The sequence below is a fragment of the Cetorhinus maximus genome, chromosome 3 (assembly GCF_964194155.1).
Source record: "Cetorhinus maximus chromosome 3, sCetMax3.hap1.1, whole genome shotgun sequence".
Taxonomy (NCBI): domain Eukaryota; kingdom Metazoa; phylum Chordata; class Chondrichthyes; order Lamniformes; family Cetorhinidae; genus Cetorhinus; species Cetorhinus maximus.
Window position 1 is genome coordinate 187361262 of NC_135881.1, and position 26312 is coordinate 187387573.

A 26312-nucleotide genomic window follows, 5' to 3' on the forward strand; every position below is an offset into this window, starting at 1 on the left:
GGGAATTCCACAGGTAAGGGCCTAAAAGACTGAGCACACAACCACTTATAATTGGGTGAAAGAAGCAGGAAATATATTAGGCTAGTATTGGAGGAACCCAGAGATCTGCAAGCATACGGCAGCAGGAGATTACAGAGGTAGGGAGGGCTGAGGCCAGGGAGGCTTTTAGGTTTTAAGTCTCAGTTGTTGGGCATCTCCATTCAGATGCAGCCCTGACCAATAGGATGAGTGTTTCCTCTCTCTGCTGGTTGTTACAGTCCTTTGGAAGTGGATTTGGGCAGTGTCAGTCTAATGCGTCTGGGCCATCAGCACAGAACTGCCAATAATTTGGAAGATAGGAGCAGAAGTAGGCCATTTAATCCCTCCAGTCTGTTCTGCCTTTCAATGAGATCATGGCTAATCTACAAACCATCACCAGGTACCTGCTCTTGCCCCATAGCTCTTAGATTTTTGTTGGCCAAAAGTATTATTAATCTCAGGCAGGATTTTTCTGCTCCCGTTGGTGGTGGGCATCATGGCGCGCATGAGCGGACAATATGGCGAGAAGGCCAAAAATCAGTTTTACGCCGTTGTGAAACCAGGTTGTGATCATCAATGGCGGGCTGCATTTCCCACTGTCCAATGTCGGGAGCTTCCTTGAGCTTCCTTTACATCACATCATTGTGGCCGCATGCCGGAATCGTCCCGCCCACGTCCAATTTACCTCCCACGTCGGCGTGACTTCAGAACGCCATGATTCACGACTGCCTTTAAAAGTCATGCACCTGGCGAGCTGAACTTCGAGGGGAAGTGGGAGTGAGAGCGCACAACATTGCGCAGCGCTCGCAAGGACATCAAGGAAGAGGCACTGCGCATTGGGCGGGGAACAAGCTAGTAGCTTTTTCCTGGCTAGCTTTCAGTGTGGTGCTGAGAAGAGGGCTGCAGTGTGGGTGGGGCCAGGGGAGGTGGGAAAGGCAGCACAGTGGGGGAGGCAGTGGCATTGTGGTATTGTCACTGGACTAGTAATCCAGAGACTCAGGGTAATGCTCTGGGGACCCTGTTTTGAATCCCACCACGGCGGACAGTGGAGTTTGAATTCAATAAAAAATCTGGAATTAAAAGTCTGACGATATCCTTGAAACTATTCTCAATTGTCGTAAAAACCCATCTCGTTCAGTAGTGTCCTTTAGGGAAGGAAATCTGCCATTCTTTCCTGGTCTGGCCTACATGTGACTCCAGAACCACAACAATGTTGTTGACTTTTAAATGCCCTCTGAACAAGGTCAATTAGGGATGAGCAATAAATGCTGGCCTAGCCAGCGACGCCCATGTCTCATGAATAAATAAAAAAAGACTGAAGGAAGTACACAGGCACATGCCGGGGTGGAGGGTGTAGGCGGGTTAGAGAGTGAGGGAAACAACCAAACATTTGGAAAGGTTTGTCTTCTGCAGCTGAGACCGGTCAGCAGCAGCTCCATTGACATGCTTGGAGTCAGGACTCTGAAGCTTTTCTGCCCATTCAAGCAACGCAAAAGCATGAAAGTGCCACCAGATGCTCCAGAACTTCTCACGACTTGGCCACAGATTAATGTGCATTTTAGGGGACTGCAGGACAGTTGGACGACTGGGAAGTTGTAGAATCCCCTTGTGAAAGGTGGACATGGCACAGTCACTGGTGGAGGCGCTCAGAGCCCCTTGCAATGCCTTTATTAAAGTTTGGACTAGTATCCCTCATGGCTCAAGCTGACTGCACAGCCTTGCAGTGCAGATCAGGAGAATGCTTGCTCCTGAGCTGAGAGCACAGCATGGAGTCCAGTGGCTGAAGCCGCCACCAATCGGTCAAGTGGAGTGGGGCGGAGGTGGGTGGGGTTTCGGGCAGCCAGGAAGCACACTACAATCTGGCCATCCAAGTGGTGACCAGCACTCTCCGGCATGCGTGAAGGGGCCTTCAAACTTAACCAAGAGAGTTCCTTAGACACATATGCTAACCCACACATTTCTCTCTTTGATCCTACAGGAAGAGAACATCAGGATCATGGAGCCTGGTGATTTAGCACTGTGCCTCATGGCTTACAGAGAGCAGAGAACAAGGAGAAGAGTGCGACGGAGGCACCTGGCTCACCAGTGGGAGGAGCACTACCCTCAAGATGATGGTGCAGCAGGGCCTCCTGTGCACACAGCTGAAGATCCACAGTGAGCCGACACTCATAGGCACCTTGCTAGACCCAGGATCTATAGACGGCACCTGTCATTCCTACAGATGACTGAGAACCAGTGTCGCCGAAGACTGCACATGTCTAAGGAACTAGTCGGTCACATATACCACCTGCTGCAGGATTTGGCGCCACGGGGACACGGAGGGCATCCACTGCCAGTGGCCATAAAGGTGACCACAGTGCTCAACTTTTACATCAATGGCTCCTTCCTGGGCTCCACAGGTGATCTGTGGGGAATCTCACAAGCTACCGCACACAAGTGCATCCAAGAGGTCATGGACGCCATCTTCACGAAGGGGCACAGAACTTTGTGCATTTTGACCATAGGATCAGGAAAGCCAGGAAGCAAGAGCACTGGGATTTGCGCAGATCCCTGGTTTCCCACAGATACAGGGTGCCATCGACTGCACTCATGTGACGCTCAGATCTCCGTAGCAACACGCAGTCAAATACGCCAACAACAAGGGCTTCCATTTGCTGAATTTTCAGCTGGTCTGCAACCACCACAAATGCATCCCACAGGTCTGCTCATGGCTCCCAGGGGGCATCCATGGCTCCTACATCATTAGCAGGTCTCAGGTCCCTGACATTTTCCAGGGTCTACAGAGACTGCAGGGTTGGCTCCTTGGGAACAAGAGCTACCCACAGAGGACATGGCTGATGACGCTTGTGTGGCATCCTCAGACTGCAGCAGAGAGACGCTATAATGAGGCTCATGCTGCAGCCTGGACTTTGATGGAGTAAATAATAGGCATATTGAACATGAGGTTCTGATGCCTCGACAGTTCTGGTGGAGCACTGCAATACAGAGGGTGTCGCGTATCATCGTAGCTTGCTGCGCGCTACACAACCTTGCGCTGCAACAGGGGGAGGACCTGGCTGAGGAGGAGGTGGAAGTGCTGAACGTCTCCTCCAATGAGAAGGACGTCAAAGGGGATGAGAGTCATGAGGTTCTCGAATGTGAGGATGCTAGCGATGGGGCCATCGCACTGGCCAGATGAGGCAGGCACGCTCGTAAGGCCCTAATAGCTGCAAGATTTGTGCAAGATGATGACGAGATTCAGTGTGGACAGTCCTGACACCCTCATCTTGCATCTGTGAATGTTTGACTCCTGTGTGTGGCTGATGGCAGCGCACATACCCTCAATGCTCAGGCTCATGTCATGGAGACGCAGCGGAGGCCCTAATTGTAGCTGGATTCCAGGAGGATGATGACGACATGCAATGAGACATTCCATAGATCTTCACATTGCCTCTGTGAATGTCTGATTCCTGTTTGGCTGAGGGCAGCTCGCTTGTGCCCTGCAATCAGGATCATATTGTGGTAACGCAGCCATGAAATTTTAAGTGCACCTGTTCCTTTGTCAGCCTTCAGCACCTGATCCCTCCAGGAACACATCGTCACCAGTCACAGAAGCTGAAGAGATAGAGAACCAGCCTCACCTCCAAGGACCCAGGCAGAATGACGGAACTCTGTGACACCTGCCCACAACATTCTGGCAGCAATGACAAGCACCATTGAGGTGCAGGCTTCACTCATGTGTCCAGTGAGTGTGATGCCAGACCATCACTTTGGTCTGAAGGTTACACACTGCACAGGGGAGGGGCCCTGGACTGAGACACCAGTCTTCCTCCTGTGTAGGAACCAAGGATTCATATCTGAGTGACAAGAACACTGCTCATTACAACAAGGAGCCATAGGCAGGGAGACATTTTTGGGAGTTTATTTACAATAGTGAACATTAAGTACAAGCGATTGACACCTGTGCCCATGTGGTGCAACTACATCTTCTTAACCTTCCCTAACCCTGCTGCTATGTCTTGGTTCTCCCCTGACATCCACAGTGGAAGTGCAGGCAGCCCGCTGACTTCTACACCCTGTCTGTGATGACCTTGGCGGGTGTCCTCTGGACAGCCGAGACCTGGAGGGCCCCAGCCTGACTTGGGTATTCTGCTGTGTGGCAGTGGCACCCTCCTCGGCCTGTGGAGCTGGAGATGATGGGGGTTACAGGGAGAAGGGTTTGGATCAGCCGGACATTCCTGGAGTCGCCTGGCTGGGGATGGTGTGGGTGTTGAGCTGCTGGTCCTCTCCCGATAGGAAGCTGAGGGCCCCTGGCTGACTCCTTGTGGAGAAGGGGAAGCTGGAGCGGGATTGAGCTGCCCCTCACCCCTCTCACGCTAACACTGTTGGAGCCAACTATGGCGTCAGCGATGGAATTCAGCCTGCACAGTGGTGCAGGATCGATATCTTGAACCAAGGTTTCCATGCCAGCGTCATCCTGCCAGTGTTGACCTCGGCATGCCAGAGCTATTACCTCAGACTGAAGGCGGGCGGACTCCTCCATCGTCCCTTGCAATGTGATTAGTACACCAGGCATCCATTCCTGATGTTCCCATCATTATCTTTGTAGCTCCATCAACTGATAAGGGTGCATCTAGAGGCAGATTCCTTGCCTCCAGCAGTCCTTTGAGTGCTGGCGAACCTGGATGTCTCCCCACTCTGCCTGCTGCGCAACAGACTGTGTGCTGTGCTCACCAGATTGTGATCCCAAGGCTGCTCCACATCTAGGTGAGTGAGGTGAGTGTTGCTGTGCTGGTGGAGGGTGTGGGTGAGCACCGTGACGGGTCTTCAACAGTGCCACCCTCAGGGTCCTCACCGAGTTGCTCTCAGTACTGGGTTGCCTGAGGGTGACGAGGCAGATGTGTCTAGGAGAGAAAGTGGAGATTATTAGGGCTTGGCAACCATGTTACACACGGAACAGTGGACTCAGTGTAGCGTTGACAGAGGGATGATGTGGTGCAGGGTCCTCACATGGTTCTTGCTGCCAACTTCACTGTCACTGCAGGAACGGTCCACATGCTTTTGGCCAGCTCCTATGTGCGATGTTTCAAAGGAGTGAGGACCTTGATGCATGGCACTCCACCCCTCCCCCGCTCCCCCCCCACCCCCACCCCGCCACCGTCTGGGACCTCTTCTGTTGATTGTGCGTGATCTTGTCCTGCATAAAGACAGATGGAGAGATTGTGAGCAAGGTGTATGCTAGCCCAAATGAGAAGGGTGCCAGGCATGTTTGTGTGCTGAGTGGAGCCATGGAAGGGATGAGGAGGCAGTCTCCTGAAGAGATAAGGCCAGATGGAGATGTGAGAGAGTGAGTGGTGATGTCCCTTGAGCTGGCAGTGAGTGAGACGCCCGTGAATTTGTGATGGGCTTGTGAGTGATGAGATGGGTGACCTACCCTGGTGGCACGGATGAGATCATTCATCCTTTTTCTCTTGTGTGCCACGTTGGCACTGACCACCTCTGCCACCACCTCCCAAGCTGGAGTGGTGTGACTGCTGGGCCTCCTGCGGCCCGAGCGGGGTTAGAGGACATCACGGCGAGCATCCACAGCATCCAAAGGGCATCCCAGGGATGCGTCATTGAATTGGGGGGCTGCACTCTTCTTGGTTTTTGGGGCTATGTCTTCAACGGAGCAGTCCTGGGCTGCAAGCATTGAGAACTGTGTGCACGGCTGCAGTTTAAATATGGCACCCGGAGTGAGGAAGCAGCGAGGTAATGGCGTGGCGGGAAAATCGGTGGCCAGCCGCCAACTATCTGGCATGTTTCCCATGACTGCATAATGTATGAGGCAGGAAGAGGACAATACGGCGCGAAAATCCACCACTGCGGCCGGTGGGTAAAGCGCCTTTTTTCACACCCACTAACGCACTTAGTGCAAATCTGGGACCATTTCGCCCTCGGCTTTGAACAATTATTTTACCATCGGTTGCCATTTGAGGAAGGTGGTTCCAAACCTCTGCCACTCTTTGCACGAAGGATGTTTCTTAACTTCACTCCTGAAAGATGAGTTAGGATTTGATGAAACGGGGTAGGAGAAGGTTCATGTAGAGCAGGAACACCAGTTTCTTTGCCGTAAATTCTGTGTAATCCTGTGTAATTGGCTGTGTCCTTCACAGAGGCCAAAGGATGGCTGGTGTAGGAAATGGAAAAAGTGTCAAACGGATGATATTCTGAGATTGCCACGCAGATGGAGTCTTGCTCTGCAGCCAATGATACTGGATGCCTAAAATAGGAAGATTTGACAAGTAAATTCTCCCCATTAACAGTCCTCACCTTGAGCTTTTGAAAAAAAATCTCAATTGCCCTTATAGGCATGGTAATATGGTGAACAATTTACTTTTTTTTATTCATTCATGGGATGTGAGTATCACTGGCTAGGCCAGCATTTATTGCCCATCCCTAGTTTCCCTTGAGAAGGCAGTAGCAAGCTGCCTTCTTGAACTGCTGCAGTTCATGTGGTGTAGGTACTCCCACAGTGCTGTTAGGGAGGCAGTTCCAGGATTTTGACAGTGACAGTGAAAGAACGGCAATATGTTTCCAAGTCAGGATGGTGAGTGGCTTGGAGGAGAAATTCCAGGTGGTGGTGTTCCCATGTATCTGCTACCCTAGTCCTTCTGGATGGTAGCGGTTGTGGGTTTGAAAGGTACTGTCTCAGGAGGCTTTGTGAGTTCCTGCAGTGCATCTTGTAGATGGTACACACTGCTGCCACTGTGTATCGGTGGTGGAGGGAATGAATATTGTGGATGAGGTGCCAATCAAGGAGGCTGCTTTGTCCTAGATGGTGTCAAGCTTTTTCACTGTTGGAGCTGCACTCATCCAGGCAAGTGGAAAGTATTCCTTCATATGGCTGACTTGTGCCTTGTAGACTTTGGGGAGTTAGGAGATGAGTTATTTGCCACAGGATTCTTAGCCTCTGACCTGCTCTGGTAGCCACAGTATTTATGTGGCTAGTTCAGTTCAGTTTCTGGTGAGTGGTAACCCCCAGGATGTTGATAGTGGGGGATTCAGCGATAATAATGCCATTGAATGTCAAGGGACAATGGTTAGATTCTCTCTTGTTGGGGACGGTCATTGCCTGGCAGTTGTGTGGCACAAATGTTACTTGCCACTTGTCAGCCCAAGCCTGGATATTGTCCAGATCTTGCTGCATTTGGACATGGACTGCTTCAGTATCTGAGGAGTCGCGAATGGTCCTGAACATTGCGCAATCATCAGTGAACATCCCCACTCCTGACCTTATGATGGAAGGAAGGTCATTGATGAAGCAGCTGAAGATGGTTGGACCTAGGACACCAACCTGAGGAACTCCTGCAGTGATGTCCTGGAACTGAGATGATTGACCTCTAACAACCACCTTCCTTTGTGCTAGGTTTGACTCCAACCAGTGGAGAGTTCGCCCCTTGATTCCCATTGACTCCAGTTTTGCTAGGGCTCCTTGATGCCACACTTGGTCAAATGCTGCCTTGATGTCAAAGGCAGACACTCTCACCTCACCTCTGGAATTCAGCTCTTTTGTTCATATTTAAACCAAGCTGTAATGAGGCTGTAATAATGTAATGAACAATTAATTGAGAGAATGCAAGTTCAAATCCCACTGGGATAGCTTACAAATCTGAATTTGGTTTTAAAAAAACTAAAAGTGGAAGATTGTTATCAGTAAAAGTGGCCATGAAGCTATTGGATTCTCTAAAAACCCAGCTGTTTCATATACGACCTTTAGGGAAGGAAACCTGCACTCCTTATCTGGGTCAGTCCTATCTAAATCTTGCCCCATACCAACATGGTTGACTCTTAACTGCATTCTGAAGTAGGCACTCCATTGTATCACACCACTACAATAACTAGAATAGAGATTAATAACTAGACTGGAATAAGAGAGAGCCTTCACCACACAGTCTGCAGCATTTCAAGAGGATGCACTGCCAACTTTTCGAGGGCTTCTAGAGAGAGTAAATGCTGGCCTTGTACCATGAGAATGGACCCCCTGAGGGTGAATCTTTAAAATGATTAACCCAGAATGAACATAGAGCAACGTGATCATACACAGGAGTCCAGAGTTCCATATAAAGTGCTGCAAAGCCTATTAGGTGGTTGCCACAGCACCAATTGAGGACCCGACTTTAACTCTGTGCAAATGGATGGTTTTGAATGGGTTAAAATCAGGCCCCGGGAGTCACTGGAGGAACTGGATAGCGCCACATCCTCTGGTGATAATTGACCGTGAAATACTCTGAGACACCCTGAAAGGTGTTACGTAAATGGGGGTTCTTCCTTTCTTTGATGTAAGTTTTTAAAATTACAAAAGCATGGGACACCGTAGACAGAAGCAGACTCTTTCCAGTAGTTATGAGGTCAAGAATGAGGGGCCATACATGCAAGATTAAATACAAGAGATTTAGAGGGCAGAAGAAACTTTTTCATACAGTGAAGTTGTGAGGTTGTGAAATTCACATTTAGGGTTCATGGTTGAGGCAAAAACTATGTCAACATTCAACATTGGATTTGACAAGTAGATGAAGGAGGTTGAACAGATATAGGAAACAGGATAAATGTGATTAGAACTATTTGCTCATATGGATGGTAAAGACCGTCATGGACTGGATGGGCTGAATGGCCTGTTTCCATCTTACAACTTTTATACATTTCCATGCCATGCCACCTCTCAAAGCTATTGGTAATATAAATGGGGTTATAAGAGATCAGTAAACCCTGTTCAGTGCTGTAGAAATACCAACTATATAGCAGCATACCTAGGGTTAAAATGTGCTCCATTAACACTCTTTTTTAAACTGTTGGTTTGTCTAAGACACAACACTGCCATCTAGTGTATATGTATTGTGTTCTCTAGTGTGTGAAAAAATGGTCACGTATTAGCATTTATTTAATCTTGTCCATCCCACCAGAAAACCTCGGGTAAGTGATTTGGTTTGATTTGTGTCCGTTCATGGATCTAACTTTGACAGCCACCTTGCCTTATTTAGGACTTGTTTGGGACCAACTGAAGGTGACAGTACAGATTTGTTTGTGTTTCCCTTCCAGCCCATGCGGATCACTTACATCATGGGGGCATTAAGATAGCAGAAGTCCAAGATGGATTAGAGCAACACTCAGGTTAAGAAGCAATTTAACTGTTTCAGTCTACACGTAAAGATAGAGTAGTGTTTATATAGCACCTTACCATGTCTCCAAGAACTCCACCATCCTCCATCTCTGGTTGTTTCCCACGACCCCCTTTCTCATCACCCAACCATTGGTGGCTGTGTCTTGGCCCAAAGTGCTGGAATTTCCTTCCTAAACGCCTCCACTTCCCGGGCTCCCTCTCTCCCGTTCCTTAAAACTAACATCTTTGACCAAGCTCTCAGTATCTCCTTCTATTATGTGGCATAAAGTTGGTTACAGCCATGGAAGAGCATTCACATCACTGTCTGGAAACTTAATCGGCCCCATGAATCCTTCTCCAAGGGAAGGTCAGTAAGGCACCATAGCAATAACAACACCAACCCTGTCAGACTATTAATCAAGCTGCGAATTCGTCCACTACTTCACATTGTACTCTAGGGAAGAGTGTGTGGATTCAACAACAACAGCAGCAGGTCACGCAACTTGGACATCATTGGAAATGCATATTGGGCATATCAAAAACTACTGCCAAGAGGATGAAGAACCCCCAGTTTTGGACAAACTGGCAGTAATGATTTCGGAGTTGCTAATTTCCTAATGTGGAATCCACCACACAGAGCTTTCGGGTGCTATTTGTCAGCACTAAAACTGATATAAAATCAAATAACCCCATATCTCCCCATCACTCCATATAAATAGAAAAAAAAATGTATCTCATAAACAGCTCTAAATTATTCAGGCTTGTTTTTGAGATTCAGAACTTCATCAATCGGATTCTTCCCAGCCGACACCACTCAACCCTGAACCCATCTGAACCCTTCAGTTAAATTGCCTCCTGAAATCACTCCCAGGTATTCATTACCCTCTACTTATGTTGTAGAGTTCAAAGACATTTTTTTGGAAGGGGATTTCCTCTGCCTAAGAAGATCATAATCCCATTCTTCATAAACATCTCTGGCATTTCATTCTGTGTTATACAGATAGCTGATCCTCTCCATGCTCTGCTTGTAGATTTGCACTAAGTGCAGTAGCGGGCGTGTAAAAGGTTGTTTTACCTGCCATTGCGGCTGGTGGGTTTTCACGCCATATCACCCCATTCCTGGCATGACCTGCCTCATTAATTATGCATTCAAGGGATTGCTGGTGCGGCAACCTCTGATTCACCCGCCCCGCTGTCACCTCAGGCCTTCAGTAATCCGGGCGCCATATTTAAAGGGCGTCCCTGCACAGAGCTAGCTCTCTCTAAGGGATCGGAAGCTGCTGCAAAGTCATGGCTGCCAAAGGGCGGAAACATGCTGCCCCCAAATTTAGCGATGCCTCCCTCAGTCGCCTACTGGACGCTGTGGAGGCCCCGCCATGAAGTCCTCTACCCCTGCTCTGGATGAAGACCATCCAGACATGGGAGGCGGTAGCAGTGGTGGTCAACACCAACGCCCTGCAAAAGAGGACAGCCACCCAGTGCTGAAAGAAGATGAATGATCTCCATTCCGGGTGGGTAAGTCACTCCTCTCATTGCTCTCAACTCACACGCCCATCACATATCCACAGGGATCTCACTCACTGCCAGTTCAAGGGACATCACCATTCACTCTCTCACACACCCCTTCATCTGCCATGTGGATCGTGTCCTCATCCCAACCATGGCATCACTCACCGCCCACACATGCCAGGCGTCCTTTTCACCGGGCCTGGCAGGCGTCCTGCTTACACTCTCTCTATTCGTATTCATGCAGGACAAGCTGGCATACAACAAAAGGGAGAGGTCGCAGACTGGTGGAGGAATGCCCGACATCAGGGTCCTCACAGATTTTGAAAATAGAGCCATCCAGCTGGGCGGCAAGGATCTGGACTGTTCCTGTGCTGACGGTGAGGTCGGCGGTGCTGAACCAAGTGAGGACCCAGCAGTGTAACATCCATCCAGCAGTGTAAGGGAGGTCCCCTGTTCTGCAGTCCCAGCCATGCACTAATTATCTCTCCTTGCTTTAGCTGGCACGTCTGGGAAGCAGTCAAGAGAGTTCATGAACCAGGTCCTCAACTCAAACCCCAAAGGCACCTCGGAAGATGAATCTGATGATACACTAATTGCAGACCCGTCACAGTGCTAACCTACACCCTCCAGCAGTGCAGAGACACACACCTTGGTGGGACCTAGCTCTAGAGTAGCCTCAAGGTCACAACCTGGTAAACAGATCACACTGTCTGATCCACAACAGGCAACGCCAGGGACTTCCCAGGTTCCCGGCACTTGGAGGACTGCTGGAGGATAGAAATCTGCTGAGTCCAGATCAGATGATGAGCCTCTGGACTCAGTCACACCTCAGTTGCTGGAGCTGCAATGGCAAGCTCAGAATATCATGAAGGGATATCTGCTGCATTCCTCAGATTGCAAGGCACAATGGAAGAGTCCGTCCACCTTCAGTATGAGGTGATAGCACAGGCATACTAATGCACTTAGGTCAACACTGACAGGATGGCGGCTACCATGGATACCTTGATCCAGGATGTCGCTCCTGCTGCACGGGCTGAACTCCATCACTGACGCCATAGTTGGCCTACAACAGTGTCAACGCAAGAGGGGTGCGGGACAGCTTAATCTCACTCTAGCTTCCCCTTCTTCTCAAGGAGTCAGCCAGGGGCCATTGGGTACCCATAGGGAGGAGGACCAGTAGGTGCACACACCAGGGCCATCCACCCAGGTGACTCCAGGAATGTCTGGTCGATCCAAATCCCCTCTTCCTGTGACCCCCAGCGCTCCAGCTCAACGGGCTGAGGAGAGTGCAGCTGGCCCAGAGCGAGGCATCCAAAGCAGGCCAGAACCCTTCAGGTCCTGGCCCTTCAGAGGACACCTGCCAAGATCATCACAGACAGGGAGTAGCAGTCAGCAGACTGCCTCCACCTCTGCTGTGGATGTTGGGGGAGCACTAAGTCAGGGTTAGGAAGGTTAAGAAGATGTAGGTGCACAGCCTGGGCACGGGTGAAATCAATAATGTTCATTATTGTAAATAAACTCCCAAGAATATCCCCTTGGCTATGGCTCCTTGTTATGATAGCAGTGTTCATGTCACCCAGATGTGGAACCTTGGTTCCTGCACAAGATGAAGGCAGGAGTCTCAGTCCTGGGCCTTTTCCCTGTGCAGTGTGTAACCTACAGACCAAAGTGATAGTCCAGCTTCACACTCACTGGACACATTAGTGATGCCTGCACCTTGATGGTGCTTGTCCTTGCTGACAGAATATCGTGAGCAGGCGTCACAGAGTTCCGTCATTCTCTCTGTGTGCTCTTAGCACCTTTGAGGTGGGGCTGGCCCCCATCTCATCAGCATCTGTGACCAGTGACACTGTGCTCCTGAAGGGGTCAGGTGCTGAAGGTGGACAAAGGATCAGATGCATTTAAAGTTTCATGGCGGCGTCTCCATGATATGACTCTGATCACAGAGCGCAAGCGAGCTGCCCTCGGCCAGAGAGGAGTCAGACATTCACAGAGGCCTTGTGAAGATCTATGGAGTGTCCTCACCGCATCTCGTCATAATCCTCCACGAATCAAGCAGCTATGAGGGTCTCTAGAGCAGACCTACCTCGCCAGCCACATCCTCTGCAGGTAGCTCTTGTCCCCGAGGAGCCAACGCTGCAGCCTTCGGGACCCTGGAAAATGTCAGGGATCTGAGACCTGCTAAGGATGTAGGAGTTGTGGACGTTCCCTGGGAACCGTGTGCAGACCTGTAGGATGCGTTTGTGGTGGTCGCACACCAGCTGAACATTCAGCGGGTGGAAGCCCTTGTGGTTGAAGTAGTTGACTGCTCGTTGCCACGGAGATCTAAGTGCCATGTGAGTGCAGTCAAATACACCCTGCACTTGTAGAAAACCAGAGACCTCGCAAATCCCAGCGCTCTTGCTTCCTGGTTTTCCAGGTCCCGGGCGAAATGCACAATGTTCTGTGCCTTCGTGAAGATGGCATCCGTGACCTCCTGGATACGCTTGGGTGTGGAGGCTTGTGAGATCCTGCAGATCCCTGGAAGGAGCCACTGGTGTAAAAATTGAGCGCTGTGGTCGCTTTCACAAGCACTGGCAGTGGATGCCCTCCATGTCCCTGTGGCGCCAAATCCTGCAGCAGGCGGCATATGTGGCTGACCAGTTCCCTAGACATATGCAGTCTTCAGCAACACTGGTTCTCGATCATCTGCAGAAATGACAAGCGCCATCTTTAGATCCTGGGTCTAACGAAGCGCCTATGAACGACGGCTCTCTGTGGATCTTCAGCTGTGTGCTCAGCAGGCCCTGCTACACCTTCATCTTGAGATAGGTGCTCCTCCTATTGCTGAGAAAGGTGCCTCCGCCGCTCCCTTCTTCTTCCCTGCTCTCTGTAAGCTATGCGGCGTACACGCTAAACCACCAGGCTCCAATATCCTGATGTTCTCCTCCTGCAGGTGAGTTAGCATATGTGCCCTAAGAACCTCTCTTGGTTAAGTCTGAAGGCCCCTTCACACATGCAGAAGAGTGTTGGCCACCACTTGGTTGGCCAGTGTGTAGTGTGCTCATTGGCTGTCCGAAACCCCACCCACCTCCGCCCCACTTCACTTGACCGATTGGCGGCAGCTTCGGCCATTGGACTGCATGCTGTGCTCTCAGCTCAGGCGCAATCACTCTCCTAAACCACGGTGCAAGGCTGCCCTGTTAGCTTAAACCATGATGGATACTGGTCCAAACCTGAATAAAAACATTGCAAGAGGCTGTGAGCGCCTCCACCAGTGACTGCTCCATGGCCACCTTTCACAAGGGGATTCTACAACTTGCCTAGTTGACCAATTGCTCTGCTGCCCCCTAAGACACACATTAATTTGCAGTCTGCATCTGAGAGGTGAAAAGTTCTGGAGCCTTTGGTGGCACTTTCCTGCTTTTGCGTTGCTCGAGTGGGGAGAAAAGCTTCAGAGGCCTGACCCCAAGCATGTCAATGGAGCTGCAGCTGAACAGTCTCAGCCACGCTTTTCCAAATGCATGGCTGCTTCCCACAACCCCTTCCACCCACCTCCCCACCCCCTGCCCAGCATGGGCTTGTGTACTTCCTTCAGTCTGTGCTGCCTTACTCCCCCCTATCCCCTCTTTCAATTCCCACTCAACACCTCGCCCCAGCACCGCACTGAAATCCTGCCAGGAGAAAGCAACTTGCCTGTGCCCCCCTACTGAATGCGCCGCTTCCTTGTCATCCTACGGACGATGCTCGTGAGCACTGTGCAAGGTCGTTTGCACTTACCTCCGGGTTCCCCTTGAAGTTCAGGTCGCCAGCTGCACGCCTTTTAAAAGCAGTTGTGAAGCACGCTGTTCTGAAGTCACACCGACGTGGGCGGTAAATTTGATGTGGGGGGATGATTCCGACGAGCAGGGTTTATAATGATGCTAACGTATTGAATTAGGCTCCTGATGTGTGGCGGCGGGAAACTGCGGCGGTGGGGTGGATGATTGCAAACTGATTTCACGACGGCGTAAAACCGATTTTTGGCCTTCTCACCATATTGTTCCCGACCACTTGCCATGACGCCTGACGCCAAAGGGACCGGGCGATTCCACCCTTAGTTTTAGTCAGTGGTAAAGAACCACACCGTTCAGAGCTATAAAACTTCACCAAGTAATTTCCTTTTGATTTAGAGCTACAGTCCAGAGGTGAAGTTGTTAACAGGAATGGTAAAAGTCAGTTACAATACATAGACTGGGACACTGGTCAAGCAGTCAGAGCAGGTTATCAGATGAGCAAGGGCACAGGCTCTCAAAATCACATGCAAGAAAAGTTCACAGCCCTCTGAGAACATTGCATTCTTCCAATTCCGGCCTCTTCTGCAGCTTCCTTCTCCCCTCCTCCAGCTGCCTAGGCCCCAAGCTTTGGAATTCCCTTCCTAACCCTCTCCTCCTCTCTACCTCTCTCTCCTCCTTTGAGATCCTCCTTAAATCCCACCTGTCATCTGTCCTAACATCTCCTTAAGTGGCTAGGTGTCAAATGTTGCCTGCTTATGCTCCTGTGAAGTGCTTTGGGATGTTTTGCAATGTTGAAGGGACTATATAAATACGAGTTGATGTTGTTGATATCCACCCGAGAAGGCAGATGGGCCTCAGTTCAAAGTCTCATCTGAAAAACAGTACCTCCAACAGTGTAGCACTCCTTCTGTACTGCAGTGGAGTGTCAGCCGAGATCATGCGCTCAGATCTCTGAAGTAGGACTTGACCCCACGACATACAAACACAATTGTTTTTGTTAATGTTCCAAACCTTTACAATAGTAAGAATTCCTGTGAAACAATCCACACATTCAATTTGCTATAAACTAAAGTTAACACTCACAAGGATGAATACCTGTGCTAGGTGCATTTCTTACAATGCTTGCACACTACTAAATAAACTGTAAGTAAATTAACATGAATCATTGGCATTGATACATTTTCTTTCTTATGTTGTTCAAACCTATGATGCTAGAGTTGATAGGCACACATTATCAGTACATTGTCGTCAGTATGGTGGCCTAGTTGTCATGGTAGCGGATTAGCATCCAAGTTACTACAAGTTCAGAAACCCACTATTGCAAGTTGTGAAATCAAATTCAATAAATGTGGTAAATTGTGTTCTGTATCAAGAAATGAAAATGAAAATTGTCGGGTTATTGTAAAACCCATTTGGTTTTCTAGGGGCAGGAATTGGTATGGATTGTTCCTGTTTGGGTGTAAGAAGGGTGCAAATTTAACAACGGGAGCAGACTGTGGTCTTGCTGCTAAATTTGATAGGGCCATTTTTGGAGGCATTCCAGGTGGCCGGAATGGTATTTTTATTCATTCATGGGATGTGGGCATCGCTGGCAAGGCCAACATTCATTGCTCACCCCTAATTGCCCCTGAGAAGGTGGCCTTAAGATAAGCTGCTTTCTAAAGTCGCTGCTACACTCATTGTGCTGATAGGGAGGGAGTTCCAGGATTTTAACCCATGATGATGAAGCTACAGCAATTCATTTCCAAATCAGGATGATGAGTAACTTAGAGGGGAATTTGCAGCTGGAGGTTGTGATGTTCTTCTTCGTTGATGCAAGCGTACCAATCATACACAATGATTGGTGAAACAATAATGTGGGTTCTTTATTTGAAGATAAGACTATATACAGATAGAGTTAACTGGGAGACTACTAGATACAGATCTTGCTCCAAGTCCAGCTGCTTGCAGACTGACTACAAGTCATGGGACTACTACATCACATCCCGTCGAAGTGATAATGATTGACAGTAGTTTAAGATATGATCACTCAAAGGTGCATGCACATCATATCGCAACAGTGGTGTTCCCATGCGCTAGCTGTCCTTGTCCTTCTAGGTGGTAGAGGTTGTAGGTACTGTCAATGGAGCCTTGATGAGTTGTTGCAGTGCATGCATTAGATGGTACACTCTGTGGCCATGGTGCGTCGGTAGTGGAGAGTGAATATCTGAAGTGGTGCATGGGATGCTAATCAGGCTGCTTTGTCCTGGATGGTGTTGAGCTTCTTGAGTGTTGTTGGAGCTGCACTCAGCCAGGAAAGTGGACAGTATCCCATTACACTCCTGTAATATATATGTATAGAAAGGACATCATGCTTGTTGAGGATCCCTCATTGATATTTATTGCCAAGAGGAGAGCTGGTATCAGGATCTACCCCACTAAGGTTTCTTCAGCAGCTCCAACAGGAACCAAATAAAGCTAGGGGGAAACATTTTTTTGCTCAGAAGAAAATTTAAAAGAACCAATTAGAGCCTAGGTGATGCAAAGGCTACTGAAATACTGAGATCGCTTTTGAAAGTACAATAACTGAATTAGTACTGTACAATTTTATTTTATTTTTATTTTTAAAAAAACAGTCCTGTGGAGTTGGAGAAACAGAAAGGTACAAGAGCTGAGATACAACTCATCCCTCCCATTCCCCCATTTCACTGCCCAGAATCCCACTCCCACCTCACCCCTCACATCGAGGACAAAACAGTTGACCAACACTGAGCTACCTGCTCGAGCAAGCTGCCTCGGGAGGTGTGGCCAGCACCACCAGCTTGTGCTGGGTATGCTAATGAGGCCCCAGGATGAATAACTATCAATCCTTGTTTCTCTCAGTGCAAAGAACAAGTCAGGACCAAAATCTACCTCCTAATGTCAGAGAAGGGGACTTAACCCTGCCCACCCATCTGGCCTGCCTGTGACTCCAGTCCCACACTATGTGGTTCATATCTAGGGCATCTAGGGTTGGGGGGAATCAATACTGCCTTAGTGTATTCCACATCATCCCAAAAACAAACATTAACAATCTAACAGATAACTATACAGTACCAACTCGATTAACGTCACAGGTCTCAGTATATGGACCTTGCATCACCTGGATCCTTATAGATAGAAGGCTAAATAAATACAGCAGTTCCAGTGAATTGTTTTTCATTCAATGAGATGAATTGTCATCTATAATAAAAGGAATATTCAATATTTTATTTATTTAAAAAATACTCAGATATCTTACAGGACATTGTGTTAATGTTAATAGTTTAAATTTGGCTTAACTTAGCAAATAAACCTTCCAGTGAATGCACCTGGTAAGCAACATTAAGCAAGATTGTGGCAGCACAGATCAATGTTATTGATAAGGAACTACGGCTATTGCCAGAATTATTGAAATCACAACCAAGTCCGCATTGGATGTCAATCCCCACTCCTGAGACTTGAGCACATAATTTAGGTTGACCCTTCAGTACTGAGGGAGTACTGCACTCTCAGAAGTGCCACCTCTCCGATAAGCTGTTAAACCAAGACCCCACCAACTCTCCCCACCGTCTCTATCCTTCCAGTTAGCTGTATAACATTCTAAGAAGCAGAGGGCAGTTCTTTCACTGCCTCTGTCCAACATAGCAGTTCACAATCAATTAACCAATTTTAAAGTGTAGTCACCATGTAATGTGAAGATCACAAAAATTGCATTGAGAAAGATGACTAGTTAATCTTTTAGCGATAAATGCTGGACAGGACACCAGGGAGAGCTCCCCTGCTCTTCTTTGAAATAGAGCCATGGAATATTTTACATCCAACTGAAAGGGCAGACAGATCCTCAGCTTAACATCTTATTCAAAAGACTACAGCTCCGACAGTGCAGCACTCCCTCAGCACTGCACCAGGAGCACCAGCCAAGATAGGCAGAGGAAATTTTCTCCCAATGTTCTATTTAATCTATCTCTTTTTAAGGGAACCACCTTAAATTTCAATAAGTTTTGAATGTAATAAAGAAAAATGATTTTTTTTTGAAGAGGACAGAATATTCCTTTATGAACTTCTGTGAGGTGACTTGTGTTGGTAATTAGCAAGTCTAGTAAGTAGGGTACTAACTGATTGGGGATATCTACATGAGCTGGGGACTTCATAATGACAGCTTGAATCACAGAGAGACCTTCTCTACCCTTTCCATCAAAGCCAGATGATTTTTACTAAGTATTTTCTATGAATCTTTGGCCAAGAATTTCACAGAATTGTTACAGTGCAGAAGGAGGCCATTCAGCCCATCATGTCTGCATTTGGTGAAGTAGGGCATCTGAGAGCCCATGAGTTGCATTTTTTTCCATATCCATCAACTTGAAAGAGATTCTCATCATGAATTATTGAAAGTGTGGGCTGATAACGGTGCACAGGGGATGAAGGGCAGCTATAACTTTGGGAATGACAGGATCAACAGTCTATCTCCCTAACAACAACAACAATGATGTCTATTCCTTTAACATAATAACAAGTCCCAAGGCACTTTACTAGAGCATTCTAAAACAAACATTACACTGAACCACATAAGGAGATATTAGGTCAGATGACCAAAAGCTTGGTCAAAGAGATAGTTATTAAGGGGTGTCTTAAAGGTGAAAAATGAGTTAGAGAGATGGAGAGGTATATGGAGGGAATTCCAGAGCTTTAAGCCTAATTGTACGCAAGGCTACCAATGGTGCGATGATTAAAATCAGGGATACTCAAGAGCCCAGAATTAGATGGGTGCAGATATCTTGGAAAGTTGAGGGGCTGGAGGAGATTGCAGGGACCAGGAGGGGCAAGGCCATGGAGGAATTTAAAAACAGAGATGAGCATTTCAAAATCCATACATTGCTTGACTGGGAGCCAAGGTAAGTCAGTGAGCAATAAAATAAAGACTGAAAATGCACCAAAGGAATGACAGACTGGGAAATAGGGTGAATTAGAATCAACTTAAACAGAAAGAGAAATAAAGGGAGGGGAAAAAAGATTGCATTAAGACAGAGAAAAAAAAGAGACATAGAGAAAATAAGATTACATTTAAAAAATTTGGAGGATTCTAGAAACAATTTGCTACCTGTAGGACTGAGATTCAACAGTTTAAATTGGTCCCTTTCTAGACCATAAATATTGAGAGGCGTTGCAGGAACACAAACATTGCCATTAAAAAGGACCTTATTATATTAAATACCAACCCTAACTTTCTGCAGTGAGTTTAATTTGTTTTAACAGTGCAAGTGCAACAATTTCATGAAACTCCCAGGGAGGTTGAGGGCGAGCTGCCACTTTTATAAGGCTAATGGTGGAGCTGCGCAGGTCAGCCAGCAATTTGTGCTGATTTACAACTCATGGGGTAACTCTTACTCATTACAAATTGCTTGGTTATTTAGACAGTGTTTATGGTGTGGACATTAAACTTACCATTATATACCCAGCAAATTCTGGGCCATTATATCAGAGATGATGTTGGCTGGGTCGGGGTTCGTGGAAGTTGTACTTTTTACTTTGTACTTGCTTTTGATGTTGGATGTGTTGTGAGTTCAGTGTGTCATGACATTAATACATTATTATAAAGTGTGGAAACTTTATGATGCGTTGTGAGTTCAGTGTGTTATCACATTAATACATTATACAGTATTATAAAGTGTGGAAACTTTATGAGTAGGCAAAGCATTGAAGGATGAAGTTTCCCACAGTCATCAATTTCTGCCTGTGTGCAACTGAATTGGGAATTATAACCTTGTTTAAGATTGTGAAGGAGAGCATTTTTACTTTAGCTTTGTTACATTATATGTAATGTTAACCTATTCACTGCCCCCTGTGCTTCTGAAGCTCTCCCAACAGCTCTTGTGGGGTTAAAATTGAAGGTTATTTTTGCTGCAAATTACTGGCAACTATGCTATAAATTAATTTGTACCATCTACAAGACGCACTGCAGTAACTCACCAAAGCTCTTTCAACAGCACCTTCCAAACCTGTGACCTCTACCACATAGAGGGACAAGGGCAGCAGACGCATGGGAACACCACCACCTGCAGGTTCCCCCCACCCAAGCCACTCACCATCCTGAGTTGGAACGATATCATCATTCCTTCACTGTCACTGGATCAAAATTCTGGAACTCCCTCCCAAACAGCATTTGGGTGTACCTACACCACATGGACTGCAGCAGTTTAAGAAGGCGGCTCACCACTGCCTTCTCAAGAGCAATTAGGGATGGACAATAAATGCTGGCCTAGCCAATGACACCAACAACCCATGAATGAAAATAAAAAAAACTCACGTTAACTTGAGTCTGGTTTACATTTGTTTTAGTTTAATTCTGAAAGAACATTTAATTGTTTAAACTTCAAAACCCCAAAAAATATGGAACATGGTGCATTCTTTTGAGTCAGAAAGTTGTAAGTTTAGCTCCACTATAGCACAGTCTGGGAGAGGGGGACACACAATGTGCAAAACACCGGGGCCTAGGGGCTAGGGGTGCCCGGGCTTATTGTCATAAATGGAGTTCTTGTCATTGTCCAGACTTCGCAGCCAGAGCTTCGGACCTGAAAGACCTGCTTTGAAAAAAATCAGAACTGTCAATGTGTCAGAGAATGTTGTGCATGGATAAAAATACACAGAATTTTTGATGTGTGCTGACTGTCAACCTCTGCTGAGTGAAGAGGACTCTTTAGGGGTTGTTATTTTCATTTATGATGTGTTCAGGGCAGAAAGCGTTTTAAAAATGCCCATTCTGGGATAGGGAAGTACTGTAAACCTATGCTTTTGTGGCAAAATAATTTACTGTTCTTTACAAATATTACATTGATCTCTGAGTTAGCTGAATTATTTAAAAGGACAAGGTTAAATGGGAGGGCAGGGCAAGTAAAATTACTGTCAAATGAATTTGTTTAACAGCAGGTTATGCACTGTATTCACTTCAGTGAACTATACCCACGGCAGTGAGTTGGCATTGACATTCTGGAAAGGAGGTGAAGGGTTATGGTAAAGGCATTGCCTCATTCTACACAGCACTATCTTTCAGAATTCAACTTCATGTGGAATATTAGCAAAAAGTAGAACTCTTCAAAAATGGACTTATTAGAAAGACTGGATGAGATTTACCCCAGTAATTTATGCTTACAATGCTGAAATTAATTTCTACATAATTCTGGATGTCAGTAATCAAAAGATGAAAGTGTCAAATTTAGCAACATATAATTAGTTACCAAATGTCAAATTGATTTGCGGTCCATTTAAATGGGGCACAAAGTACATTGAAGCAATCAATATTCCTTGGATAGATTATAAAATAGACCATATAAAAATGAAAAGCCTTTTTGGAGCAGATGAACATTAGGGAAACACTCGGTAAAATGCGTCTCATTTTATTTTTGCTGTTGCATTCTTCCAAGCCCAGCAATGATGTGTCTGGGAGCAGTGTCACTTTAAGGCTCTGCAGCTGAACTGATGGGTTGGATTTCGAGGAGTCAGGGAGACTCTGTAGAGGTGTAAAAATGGTGGTCGGGACCTAATTTTGGGATTCCCGACCCCATTCCCCTAATTTTCACCAGTGCGGGTTATGAGTGCGGACTGATTCGGACCGCGAACCTGCACCCTGTACTAATGACCTGGCTGGCTCCATAGCGGGGATAGGCATGTCCTAGTCCTCTCACAATTTTCATGGAGTTGGGGCAGATTTCAAAGGATTTGTGTTTCATGGCATACATCAGAGGTGTCATGAATCATGGTCTGGATGAGGGAACCTTTTGAAAGATAAGTTTGAAAGGTTTACCAATGCTCCCCATGCCAACTATGCCCCTCCACCCACCCCATGGTCCCTCATACCCTCTATGCCAAACTATGGCACTTCTATGCCCAATCGCCCCTTAAACACTCTGTATTAAACCAATGAACCCAAGAGTGACAATAGGTCGTATGAAAAAAAAGCTTAAAAAAAAGTCATTCATTCATAACTTTCCACTTTCTGAAAAAAACTCATTTCATTATAGGACAATAAAAGTGAGAATCTCCAGACCCTTCAAAGTATCAATGAAAGAAACTGCAAACACTTGAAACCGCTTTATCTTGTGTAAATAAATATTGTGCAATTGACAAAATAGATCAGAGCTACAGCTGTCAATCAAACAACGTTTTCCCTGGGACGCAGCTGTTTCAACATTCCAATGGACGTCTGGGCTCTCAGCCAAGCCTCATTACGCATTCTTGGGAAATTTCCTGACTCCCGTTACCCTCCACAAAAATGAAAATCCAACCTGATAAATGTGGGTCATGTTATGACAGATTATCTCTCTGGCAGGCAAAGAAATGAGGACCTGATTGAGCAAATCCATGTGAAGTGCAAAAAGTAGATTTCTAATAGTCCTGCCTCTCTTGCCTGCTTTTATAGTCGACCTGCTTTTCAAAACCTTACCAAAGTTACACCAGTGGTTCATCCAAAACCACTGCCCGTGTGAGGAGTCCCCAAACAGAAATGCCACTCTGCAGATCTCCCATGCAAATGGCAGCGGGGCTCTGGTGAAGACTGTGCACTGGTCCCTCAACCCAACACCGTCCAACCTCAAAAATCTTCTCGCACCCTTTATATCGAGAGCAGTCCCTAACCCAAGCACCTGAGGACCACCTCTTAGAAAAGGACAATGATATGAAATATTGCAATTACAAATTTAAAGAAGCGAATAGGTAAGTTGTCGAAAAGCTTCTACTGTGATTATTATTGTGATTATTTGTTTTGTCTGAAGGTCATGAGAAACTGTAGGCGGAAGGAAATGAAGTTCAGGGACTCCGCAACGCCGTCAGCTGTGACTGCATTTCAGTTCGGGTGCTATGTGTTTGCACTGAGTATGCAAACTCATGAGATCACCTATAAACTAACACTGCATTATATTGCTGCTGCTTTTAGTATTAATGACCCATGCTGCATATATATCGGACAATATTTGTAACCAGATGCCAACAATGAACCTATCATTTATATGCTATCATTTTACTAGGACATTTCTGTGATTGGTAGGTGAATTGATTGGTGAATCTTGAAAGTGGGAAAAAAATAACATCGATAATTGAGGAGGAGAGTTAAGTGGGGGTGGGGTGGGATGGGGTTATGTGGCTCAGAAAGAGGAAAAGCACCAGGGCCCATGATTTCTCTCCCTGGCCTGCACTATAAAGACTTCAGCAGATAACCCATGCTAACACTCTAGTGGATTACTGAGGAAGTACTGAACTGTTGGAGGATCCGTCTTTCAGATTGAATGTTAAACCAAGGCCCTGTTTGCCCTGTCAGGAGTTGTAAAAGTTCTCATTGTACAGTTTTGAAGAAGGGAAGGAGAGTTTGCCACTGTTGTCCTAACAAATATCCCCCAGCTAGCATCACTAAAATAGGCCACCTGGTCATTACCTCATTGCTATTGGTATACTTTGCTGTGAGCAGATTGGCTGCCGCATTTCCTACATTACAACAGTACTCCATTGGCTATTGTTTCACGTTGGAACTGAGCTTTGATGAAACCATGTCTTCTGTTACCATGTCTTCTTGTCTTACCATACCTTGACTAGGTTTTGCTTATTCTATGATAGACTTGAGATAGTCGGTATATAGTTTTTTTTGAAACTATTTATTAAGCACTATTTACCTGAGGGTAAGCACACGGTTTTCAGAACACAGGCTATTCTGAGTCTTGCTCTCTTGGAGACTTCTGGTCATCTGACCCCTGATGTCACGCTTACACCATTAATATGATCATGGTCTCATTAACATAACTATTAACCCATTACTCTACAGCTATGAAGCACTTTAGGATGTTGTAAAAGATGCTATATAAATGCAGTCTTTCTTTTTTGTCACAGAGAGGATTAAAATGTAAAATAACATATTAAAATTACAATATCCATAGAGTATTTCTACCTGTTTGAAACCCATGGAAGTCTCAAATGAAATAAAATAATGTTACCTCTGTTGATTATGGATTATCTGCATTTAAAGCAACAACATGCACACTTCTTAATTAAACTTTATCATTGACATTCCCTATAACAGTTGTTCTTCATTCTCTGGTATATGTTTTATAGCAGCCTCTGAAGTACATGGAGAAACCAAACAATCATATTTGCGAAATACAAATCTTAGACTTTGTGTTTTGTAATTTGCCTGTAAATTAATTAAAGCAATCAGCACATCTAATCTCTAAAGTAATTGTATTAACCATCACTTTGCTATGTCACACAAACTACAGCATGTTAGAAAGATTAATACTTTTACTGATAAGGGGAAGTAGTATTCAGTAGGGCTATTTAACTGACAGCAAGGTGCTTTGACAGGCTTAGACGCTGACTTTACCATCATGAGTTGTGAAGTTTTCATTCTTCTTTGCAGCCTTTGCGTGTTCATAGCATCTGCTGACCTCATTAGACAAACGGAACAGGGCTTGGTTCATGGGATATTGGAACAATGGGACAACAAAAGTGTGGAATGTTATCTTGGGATCCCCTATGCAGCACCTCCAGTGAATCTCCTTCGATTCCAGCCTCCTCAGCCACATCCTGGATGGAACAATACACTGAATGCAACTGAATTTGGATCAATGTGCCCTCAAGAACGTCTAATCCTTAATCAAGTGCTTGGCAACGAAGACTGCCTCAAGTTAAATATCTACGTTCCCTATAAAAAGATTAATTCAAGCAGGTTGTTACCAGTGATGGTGTGGCTTCATGGAGGGGCCTTTGTCTTTGGCTCTGGGAATTGTAAGGCTCATGTGCTAGCTGACTTTGGCCAAGTTATTGTGGTGACAATCAACTACAGGCTAGGGGTGTTTGGGTTTCTTTCCACAGGAGATAGTGCAGCCATTGGCAATAGTGGACTGCTTGACCAACAATTTGCAATACGTTGGTTAAAGGCCAACATCAAGAACTTTGGAGGTAATCCAGAGGCTATTGTGATATTTGGACAGTCTGCAGGAGGTGCTAGTGTTGGACTACAATGTCTGTCACCTCTTAACACAGGGCTCTTTAAACGTGCAATTTTACAGAGTGGAGTTGCTGTTGCATCCTGGGCAACAAGGTTGGATGATCCTTTCATCTGGGCTAAAAAACTTGCTTCTATATTACTTTGTCCAGTTAATGATAGTTTGAGTCTGATTAGCTGCCTGCAGGCCAAAAAAACAGTGGAACTCGTGAAAGGTGCCATTAAGCTGCATGACTTTAATTTTAAATTTGCTCCGACAGTGGATGGTTCATTTCTTCCTAAACCACCACAAGAACTTTCCAGAAACATAAGCTTAGTCGAGCGATTCTCCTACATGGCAGGGGTTAACAGTAATGAGGGAAGTTTGGCTTGGCCACAAATAAAGAAGATCAAATCCCAAGCTGATTTTGTTAACCTCGTGTCATCTTTTCTCCAAGTATCAGCTGATAAATTGCCAATGGTGTCCGATGCCACATTGTGGGAGTACAGGGATTGGAAAGACCTTAACAACAGCTTATCTCACCTTCAGAGACAAGCACTAGATGTATTTGGCGATGCAGGTTACATAGCACCACTGGTAATGACAAGTGACTTCATAGCTAAAGCAACCAAAGATGTTTACATTTACTACTTTACCAGACACCCTAACGCATCTGTGCTCCCTGAGTGGACAGGAGCTGGGCATGGAGATGAACTTATGTTTGTATTTGGAGTCCCAATAATGGGAAGATCACTTGTTGGAGAAGAAGAGCTTGCCCTGAGTCAACAGATAATGTCCTACTGGACAAACTTTGCTAAAACTGGGTAAGTAGAGAATGCATTTTACGAACATCCTTTCAGAAGTGATTGTTAGTACGAGATAAAGCAGAAAGAAAATTCAGTTCTCGTTTAAAGTACCTCTTTACTGTTTCGCTTTCCATATCCGACG

General features: G+C 46.2%; 2 protein-coding genes across 5 annotated transcripts in view; one reads left to right on the top strand and one right to left on the bottom strand.

Moving 5' to 3' along the window:
* trip13 (thyroid hormone receptor interactor 13) overlaps positions 1-26312 on the bottom strand; it is a 195776-nt gene that overhangs the window by 73820 nt on the left and 95644 nt on the right. For 3 of the 4 annotated variants that reach the window (XM_078539437.1, XM_078539435.1, XM_078539436.1), the window contains exon 14: positions 16243-16721. The exons of the other annotated variant lie outside the window; for it this stretch is intronic. In XM_078539437.1, the coding sequence (XP_078395563.1) occupies positions 16494-16721 (228 nt within the window). In that variant the 3' untranslated portion in view covers positions 16243-16493. Of the gene's footprint in view, positions 1-16242; positions 16722-26312 lie in introns of those variants that run through there. 4 annotated transcript variants of the gene reach the window in all.
* LOC144672376 (neuroligin-4, X-linked-like) lies at positions 24037-26228 on the top strand. Its single transcript, XM_078534224.1, has one exon. It carries the CDS (start codon positions 24765-24767, stop codon positions 26190-26192), a length of 1428 nt encoding a protein of 475 aa, XP_078390350.1. The 5' UTR covers positions 24037-24764; the 3' UTR covers positions 26193-26228.